The sequence below is a fragment of the Catharus ustulatus genome, chromosome 31 (assembly GCF_009819885.2).
Source record: "Catharus ustulatus isolate bCatUst1 chromosome 31, bCatUst1.pri.v2, whole genome shotgun sequence".
Lineage (NCBI taxonomy): Eukaryota > Metazoa > Chordata > Aves > Passeriformes > Turdidae > Catharus > Catharus ustulatus.
Window position 1 is genome coordinate 1,672,206 of NC_046251.1, and position 9,808 is coordinate 1,682,013.

A 9,808-nucleotide genomic window follows, 5' to 3' on the forward strand; every position below is an offset into this window, starting at 1 on the left:
TTAAGAGTCCATCTCCAACCCCCTGAGTTCCTCCTCCAGCGCTTTCCTCCTGCCCAGCTTCTCCAGCTGCTCCTTGGTGGGCTGGGGGATCGCGCCCTGCTCCAGGCGCTGCTGCAGCTCCTGCACCTGCCGCAGCTTCTTCCTCAGGCTCTTCATCCTCCTGCTCCTCTCGCTGCTCAAATCCGAATTTTCCACCTTTTTTTCTTCCTTTTTTCCTCCTCCTCCTCCCCCTAAATCGATTTTTTCCAGCGTTGAGCTCAGTCCGTCCTCGCCCTCCTCATTTTTTAATTTTTCTGGTTGTTCACCCTCCTCGTTTTTTAATTTTTGTTGTTTTTCGCCCTCCTCATTTTTTAATTTTTGTTGTTTTTTACCCTCCTCATTTTTTAATTTTTGTTGTTTTTCGCCCTCCTCATTTTTTAATTTTTGTTGTTTTTCACCCCCTTGATTTTTTAATTTTTCTTGCTGTTCACCCTCCTTATTTTTTAATTTTTTTTGTTCACCCTCCTCATTTTTTAATTTTTGTTGTTTTTCACCCTCTTGATTTTTTAATTTTTGTTGTTGTTCACCCTCCTTATTTTTCAATTTTTGTTGTTGTTCACCCTCCTTATTTTTCAATTTTTGTTGTTCACCCTCCTTATTTTTTAATTTTTGCTGTTTTTCATCCTCTTGATTTTTGAATTTTTGCTGTTTTTCATCCTCTTGATTTTTCAATTCTTGCCGTTTTTCTCCTCGATTTTTCAATTTTTCTCCTTGTTCACCCTCCTGATTTTTGAATTTTTCTTCTTCTTCACCCTCCTGATTTTTTTGCCGTTGTTCACCCTCTTGATTTTTTAATTCCTGCTGTTGTTTCCGTTTTTCTTTGCGTTTCAGGTTCCTGCGGGCGGTTTTGGATAAGGAGGGGGAGGGGTCGGAAGGGGCGCGGCTCGGGGGGGGAGGGGTTGGGATCCGGGTTTAAACCCGGGGGAAGTTCGGGTTTGCTCCGGAAAAATTTCACGTATTTGTTTTCGTAGCTGTTGGGTGGGGTTAAAAAAGAAAAAATTAAAAGAAATTTTTTAAAAAATAATAAAAATTAAAAGGGGGTTTTGGGGGATTTTTTTGGGTTTTTTTTCGATTTTTTAAAGGTTTTATTTCGATTTTTTTTCTGATTTTTAAATTTATTTTTCACTTTTTTTCCGATTATTAAATATTTTTTGGGGGTTTTTTTCGGTTTTTTTTAAGGGTTTATTTTCGATTTTTTTCCAATTTTTAAATTTTTTTTTCATTTTTTTCACCGATTTTTAAATATTTTTTTCGATTTTTTTTTCGATTTTTTTCTCAATTTTTCGCAACTTTTTTCTGATTTTTAATTTTTTTTTCCGTTTTTTCCAATTTTTTTCTGATTTTTAATTTATTTTCCAATTTTTTTCCCGATTTTTTTCCAATTTTAAAAATTTTTTTCTGTGTTTTTCCGATTTTTTTCCGATTTATTTCCAATTTTAAAAATATTTTTTCCAAATTTTAATTTTTTCCCCTTTTTTTCCGATTTTTTTTCCATTTTTTTCTTCCGTTATTTTCCAATTTTTAAATTTTTTTTCTGTTTTTTCTCTGATTTTTTTCCAATATTTTTCCAATATTTTTTCTTTTTTTCCCTTTTTATTTCCAAATTTTTTCCTTTTTTTCCCTTTTTATTTCCAATTTTTTTTCTTTTTTTCCCAATTATTTTCCAATTTTTTCCTCTTTTTTTCCCATTGTTTTTTCCTTCCCCCCCCATTTTTTCCTTTCTTTTTTCCTTCTTTAAATTTTTTTTTTTTTTAGATTTTTCTTTCCTTTTTCCCCATTTCTTTTTTCTCCATGGACAGGGTTTGGAGGGGACAGAAGGGGATGGGGGGGAAGTCCTGGAGAGGGTTTGGAGGGGGTGGGAGAGATTTTGGGGGAAGCCCTAAAAGGGTTTGGGGGTGTCTGGAGGGGTCTGGGGGGTCCTGGAAGGGACAGGAGGGGATTTGAGGGGTCCTGGAAGGGACAGGAGGGATTGGAGGGGTCTGGGAGGTCCTGGAAGGGACAGGAGGGGATTTGAGGGGTCTGGGAGGTCCTGGAAGGGACAGGAGAAGTCCTGGTGGGTCCTGGAAGGGACAGGAGAGGATTTGAGTGGTCTGGGGGGTCCTGGAAGGGACAGGAGTTGATTTGAGGTGTCCTGGAAGGGACAGGAGAGGTCTGGGGGGTCTGAGGGGTCCTGGAAGGGACAGGGGAGGATCTGAGGGGTCTGGGGGGTCCTGGAAGGGACAGGAGGGGATTTGAGGGGTCCTGGAAGGGATCTGAGGGATCTGGAGGGTCCTGGAAGGGACAAGAGGGGTCTGGGGGGTCCTGGAAGGGACAGGAGAGATCTGAGGGGTCCTGGAAGGGACAGGAGGGATTTGAGGGGTCTGGGGGGTCCTGGAAGGGACAGGAGTGGATTTGAGGGGTCCTGAAAGGGACAGGAGGGGTCTGGGGGATCTGAGGGGTCCTGGAAGGGACAGGAGAGATCTGAGGGGTCTGGGATGACTTGGAAGGGACAGGAGAGGTCTGGAGGGTCCTGGAAGGGACAGGAGAGGATTTGAGGGGTCCTGGAAGGGACAGGAGAGGTCTGGAGGGTCCTGGAAGGGACAGGAGAGGTCTGAGGGGGTCCTGGAAGGGACAGGAGGGGTCTGGGGGGGTCCTGGAAGGGACAAGAGGGGATCTGAGGGGTCAGAGAGGTCCTGGAAGGGACAGGAGGGGTCTGAGGGATCTGAGGGGTCCTGGAAGGGACAGGGAAGGATCTGGGGGGTCCTGGAAGGGACAGGAGGGATCTGAGGGGTCAGAGAGGTCCTAGAAGGGACAGGAGGGGTCTGAGGGGTCCTGGAAGGGACAGGAGGAGATCTGAGGGGTCCTGGAAGGGACAGGAGGGATCTGAGGGATCTGAAGGGTCCTGGAAGGGACAGGAGAGATCTAAGGGGTCCTGGAAGGGATCTGAGGGGTCTGGGATGTCCTGGAAGGGACAGGAGGTGTCTGGGGGATCCTGGAAGGGACAGGAGGGGTCTGGGGGGGTCCTGGAAGGGATCTGAGGGGTCTGAAGGGTCCTGGAAGGGACAGGAGGGATCTGAGGGGTCTGGGATGTCCTGGAAGGGACAAGAGGGGTCTGAGGGGTCCTGGAAGGGACAGGAGGGGTCTGAGGGGTCCTGGAAGGGACAGGAGGGGAACTGAAGGGTCCTGGAAGGGACAGGAGGGATTTGAGGGGTCTAGGATGTCCTGGAAGGGACAGGAGGGATTTGAGGGGTCTGGGATGTCCTGGAAGGGACAGGAGGGATTTGAGGGGTCCTGGAAGGGACAGGAGAGGTCTGGAGGGTCTGGGGGGTCCTGGAAGGGACAGCAGGGGTCTGGGGGATCTGAGGGGTCCTGGAAGGGACAGGAGGGGATTTGAGGGGTCCTGGAAGGGACAGGAGAGGTCTGAAGGGTCCTGGAAGGGACAGGAGGAATTTGAGGGGTCCTGGAAGGGACAGGAAGGAATTTGAGGGGTCCTGGAAGGGATCTGAGGGGTCTGAGGGGTCCTGGAAGGGACAGGAGGGGATTTGAGGGGTCCTAGAAGGGATCTGAGGGGTCTGGAGGGTTCTGGAAGGGACAAGAGGGGTGTGGGGGATCCTGGAAGGGACAGGAGAGGATCTGAGGGGTCCTGGAAGGGACAGGAGGGGATTTGAGGGGTCTGGGAGGTCCTGGAAGGGACAGGAGGGGTCTGGGGAGTCCTGGAGGGGACAGGAGTTGATTTGAGGGGTCTGAGGGGTCCTGGAAGGAACAGGAGGGAATTTGAGGGTTCTGGGAGGTCTTGGAAGGGACAGGGGAGGATTTGAGGGGTCCTGGAAGGGACAGGAGGGGATCTGAGGGGTCAGAGGGACCCAGAGCAAGGCCCCTCCCCCTCCCCACCCCCCGGGACCCCTCCCCACCCCCCCGGGACCCCTCCCCACCCCCCAGGACCCCTCCCCACCCCCCGGACCCCTCCCCCCCCCGCCCCACTCACACGGGCACCTCCTCCTGGGGCACGTAGCCCTCCTTGACCCGGCGCTGCTTCCGCCAGGTCCCGTCCGGCCGCTGCGTGGAGGGGATGTACCTGCCTGGGGACACGGGGACACTGTGGGGACAGCCACACACAGCCTGGGGACAGCCTGGGGACAGCCTGGGGACACACCCACACACAGCCTGGGGACACGGGGACACTGTGGGGACAGCCTGGGGACACACCCAGACAGCCTGGGGACACGGGGACAGTGTGGGGACAGCCTGGGGACAGCGTGGGGACACACCCACACACAGCCTGGGGACACGGGGACAGTGTGGGGACAGCCTGGGGACACCCACAGAGAGCCTGGGGACACGGGGACAGTGTGGGGACAGCCACAGAGAGCCTGGGGACATCATAGACACACCCACACACAGCCTGGGGACACGGGGACACTGTGGGGACAGCCTGGGGACACACACAGAGAGCCTGGGGACACGGGGACAGTGTGGGGACACAGCCACACACAGCCTGGGGACACGGGGACAGTGTGGGGACAGCCTGGGACAGCGTGGGGACACCCACAGACAGCCTGGGGACACAGGGACAGTGTGGGGACAGCCACAGAGAGCCTGGGGACACGGGGACAGTGTGGGGACAGCCACAGAGAGCCTGGGGACATGGGGACAGTGTGGAGACACACCCACAGACAGCCTGGGGACAGCCTGGGGACACGGGGACAGTGTGGGGACAGCCACAGAGAGCCTGGGGACACGGGACAGTGTGGGGACATCATGGACACACCCAGGGACAGCCGGGGGACATGGGGACAGCCTGGGGACAGTGTGGGGACACACACACACAGCCTGGGGACACACCCACACACAGCCTGGGGACACGGGGACACTGTGGGGACAGCCACAGACAGCCTGGGGACACGGGGACAGCGTGGGGACAGCGTGGGGACAGTGTGGGGACACCGTGGGGACACCCAGGGAGAGCGTGGGGACATGGGGACACCACAGGGACACCACAGGGACACGGGGACACCATAGGGACACCATGGCGACAGCATGGGGACACCCAGGGACAGCGTGGGGACACCATGGGGACCCTGTGGGGACATCCAAGGACACCATGGGGACACCCATGGGCAGCGTGGGGACAGGGGGACACCGTGGCGGCAGTATGGGGACACGCAGGGACGCCGTGGGGACACCATGGAGACACTTGGGGACAGCCAGGGACAGTGTGGGGACACCCGGGGACAGTGTGGGACATCCAAGGACACCATGGGGACACCACAGGGACATGGGGACACCATGGGGACAGCGTGGGGACAGCGTGGGGACATCCAAGGACACCACAGGGACATGGGGACACCCTGGGGACACTGTAGGGACATGGGGACATCCTGGGGACACTCCTGGGGACACCCATGGACACCAGGGGGGCTCCAGGACACATCCAGGGACACCGTGGGGACATGGGGACACCCTGGGGACACCACAGGGACACCCCTGGGGACATGGGGACACCCCCACAGACACCCTGGGGACACCTGGGGGACATGGGGACACCCTGGGGACACCAATGGACACCACGGGGGCTCCAGGACACATCCAGGGACACCGTGGGGACATGGGGACACCATGGGAACACCTTGGGGACACCCCTGGGGACATGGGGACACCCCCACAGACACCACAGGGACATGGGGACACCTTGGGGACACCCCTGGACGCCAGGGGGGCTCCAGGACACATCCAGGGACACCAGAGGGACATGGGGACACCTTGGGAACACCTTGGGGACACCCCTGGGGACATGGGGACACCCCCACAGACACCACAGGGACATGGGGACACCTTGGGGACACCCTGGGGTCACCCACGGGTACCAGGGGGACCCTGGGCCATCCCAAACCCCCCCCGGGGGGGCGCGGGGACATCCCCAGGGACCACCCCGGGGACACTGGGACACCTCATGGGGACCCCAACACCATCCCAAACGTCCCCAGGACCCCTCCCCAAATCCAACCTCCACTGAGGGACCCCAACCCCCTCAGAGACCCCAAATCCCTCACGGGGACCCCAAACCCCTCACGGGGAGCTCCAAGACCCCTCCCCAAAATTCTCGTTGTCCTCCCCCTCACAATCCTCAGCCCCTCACGGGGGTCCCGGCTCTCCCTCAAACCCCCCTTCGGCCATTCCCGACCCCCAGACCCCCCCTCAGAGACCCCAAACCCCTCACGGGGACCCCGAACCCCTCACAGCAAGCTCCAAGACCCCTCCCCAAAATTCTCATTGTCCCCCCCCGTCAAAAACCTCAATCCCCCACGGGGGTCCCGCTCCCCCTTCACCCCCTCTTCAGCCCTTCCTGACCCCGAGACCCCCTCAGGGGTCCCAAGACCCCCCCTCAGAGACCCCAAAACCCTCACGGGGACCCCAAAATCCTCACGGGGACCATCAAGACCCCTCCCCAAAATTCTCGTTGTCCTCCCCCTCACAATCCTCAGCCCCTCACGGGGGTCCCGCTCCCCCCTCACCCCCACTTCAGCCATTCCTGACCCCGAGACCCCCCCTCAGAGATCCCAAAATCCTCACGGGGACCCCAAAATCCTCACGGGGACCATCAAGACCCCTCCCCAAAATTCTCGTTGTCCTCCCCCCTCACAATCCTCAGCCCCTCACGGGGGTCTCGCTCCCCCTTCACCCCCTCTTTGGCCATTCCCGACCCCGAGATCCCCCCTCAGAGGCCCCAAAACCCTCACCGAGACCCCAAACCCCTCACGGGGAGCTCCAAGACCCCTCCCCAAAATTCTCGTTGTCCCCCCATCCCCTCAGAAACCCCGACCCCTCACGGGGGTCCCGCCCCCCCATTCAGCCCTTCCCGACCCCGGGACCCCCGCGCGGCTCTGGGGGGATCCCGGGGGTCTCGGGGGGGTTGGGGCAGCCCTCGGGGGGGGTCCCGGAGCGCTCCCAGCCCGCGGGGCCCCCCCGCGCTCACCGGTCTCGTCCGTCACATAGGGCGTCGCCATCTTTGCGCGCGCGCCGCGGGGCCGCCCCGGAAGTGACGCGATGACGGCGGAGTGACGGTGGGGGCGTGGTCAAAATGGCGGCATAAGCATATATGGTATATGGAATAGTGGGCGGGGCTAAAAGCGGAAGGGATTAGTTTTATTACTATTATGAGCGGGGGTGTGGCTTTAATATTGAAATTAGGGGGCGTGGTCAATGCTGATGATGGGGTTTAATTACTGTGGAAATTAAGGGGCGTGGTCAAAATGAGAATGTGATCTTAATTAATATGCAAAGTAGAGGGCGTGGTCTTTTGGTATGGAAAATAGTGGGTGTGGTCAAAAGGCAGAGGTGATTTAAATATGGAGATTGGGGGCGTGACCAAATTAAAACGACATTTAATTAATATGTAAGTTGGAGGGGGTGGTCGACAACGATCTGGTTTAAATATGCAAATTAGGGGGCGTGGTCACGGAGCAGAATGGGAATAGCAAGACAAACTATGCATAACCATATATGGAAATTAGGGGGTGTGGTCGACAGGAAACATGATGTGAATATGTAAATTAGGGGCGTGGTAATTACTTTGTTTTTAATATGAGGGTGTGGTCATTGATAGATATGGAAATTAGAGGGTGTGGTCAAATTAAATCTTTAATTAATATGTAAATTAGGGGGTGTGGCCACTGTGGTTGGGGTTGGGGTCTGGGGGCTGCTCTCACCCCTCGGGCCCCCCCAGACCCCCCAAAATCCACCCAGGAGCCCCCAAAATCCATCCCCAAACACCCCAGACCTCCCTGGACACCCCAAAATCCCCAAAACCACCCCAGGACAGCCCCTCTGACCGCCCTAAACTCCCCCAGGCCCCCCAAAACCTCCTCGGGACATCCCCAGGCCCCCCAAAATCCACCCAAAATAGCCAAAAACCTCCCCTGGATCACCTCAGACCCCCAAAACCCACCCAGGACCTCCCAAAATCCCCCAATTTCCCCCCCAGACCCCTCAAAATCCCCCTAATCGCCCCCAGGACCCCCCAAATCCCCCCCAGGAGCACCCAAATCCCCCCCAGGACCCCCCAAACTCCCCCAATTTCTCCTCTAGACCCCTCAAAACCCCACCAAAACCCACCCAGGACCCCCCCAATTTCCCCTCTAGACCCCTCAAAATCCCCCAAATCGCCCCCAGGACCCCCCAAATCCCACCCAGGACCCCCCCAACTTCCCCAATTCTCCCCCCCAGACCCCTCAAAATCCCCCAAAACCCACCCAGGACCCCCCAATTTCCCCTCTAGACCCCTCAAAATCCCCCAAATCGCCTCCAGGACCCCCCAAATCCCACCCAGGGTCCCCCAACTTCCCCAATTCTCCCCCAGACCCCTCTAAATCCCCCCATAACTTCCCAGGACCCCCCAAACTCCCCCAATTCCGCCCCCCAGAACCTTCTAAATCCCCCAAAAACCACCCAGGACTCCCCAATTTCCCCCCCCAGACCCCTCAAAACCCCCCAAATACCCGCCAGAACCTCCCAAAACTCACCTAAGACCCCCCCAAAATCTCCAAACCCCCCTCCCAGGCCCCTTTAAATCCCCCCAAAACCCCCCCAGGACCCCCCGAACTCCCCCAATTTCCCGCCCAGACCCCTCTAAATCCCCAAACACCCCCAGAACACCCCAAAAATCCCCCAGGACCCCCCCAAATCCCACCCCAGGACCCCCCCAACTTCCCCAATTCTCCCCCCCTAGACCCCTCCAAATCCCCCGAACACCTCCAAAACACCCTAAACCCCCCCAGGACCCCCCAAAATCCCTCAGTTTCCTCCCCAGAACCCTCAAAATCCCCCCAAAACCCCCCCAGGACCCCCCAAAATCCCCAAGTGTCCCCTCAGACCTCTCTAAATGCCCCCAAAATCCACCCAGAACCTCCCAAAACCCACCCACTTTCTCCCCCAGACCCCTCTAAATCCCCCCAAACACCCCACAGAACCTCCCAAAACCCACCCAGGACCCCCCCAACTTCTCCAATTCTCCCCCAGACCCCTCAAAATCCCCCCAAAACCCACCCAGGACCCCCCAAACTCCCCCAATTTCCCCTCTAGACCCCGCAAAATCCCCCAAACACCCCCCAGAACATCCCAAAACCCACCCAAGACCCCCCAAAATCCCCCAATTTCCCCTCTAGACCCCTCAAAACCCCCCAAATACCCGCCAGAACCTCCCAAATCCCACCCAAGACCCCCCAAAATCCCCCAATTTCCCCTCTAGACCTCTCAAATTCTCCCCAAATCCTCCCCAGGACCCCCTAAACCCCCCCAATTTCCCCCCCAGGTCCCTCTAAATCCCCCCAAAACCCACCCAGGACCCCCAAACTCCCCCAATTCCCCCCCCCCAGAACCTTCTAAATCCCCCCAAAACCCCCCCAGGACCCCCCAAATTCCCCTAATTTCCCCTCTAGACCCCTCAAAATCCCCCCAAACCCCCCCAGGACCCCCCAAAACCCACCCAGGACCCCCCAAAATCCCTCAATTTCCCCTCTAGACCCCTCAAAACCCCCCAAATACCCCCCAGAACCTCCCAAAACCCACCCAGGACCCCCCAAATCCCACTCAGGACCCCCCAACTTCCCCAATTCTCCCCCCCAGACCCCCCTAGATTCCCCCAAATCCCCCCCAGGACCCCCCAAACTCCCCCAATTCCCCCTCTAGACCCCTCAAAATCCCCCAAATCCCCCCCAGGCCCCCCCAAATCACACACGGACCCAGAGCCGAGGGCACATCTGAGCTTTTAATCTCGGTGCCACCGATGTCACCA

The 9,808-nt window shown here is 56.7% G+C and overlaps 1 protein-coding gene across 1 annotated transcript; it reads right to left on the reverse strand.

Annotated features, from left to right (window-relative positions):
* PYM1 (PYM homolog 1, exon junction complex associated factor) lies at positions 1-7,033 on the reverse strand. The gene is given in 5 exon segments (XM_033083101.1): positions 1-256; positions 809-904; positions 906-1,010; positions 4,004-4,097; positions 6,992-7,033. Coding segments are annotated over 5 exon segments (582 nt in total). The 5' UTR covers positions 7,023-7,033.
* Positions 7,034-9,808: the final 2,775 nt, after the last annotated feature.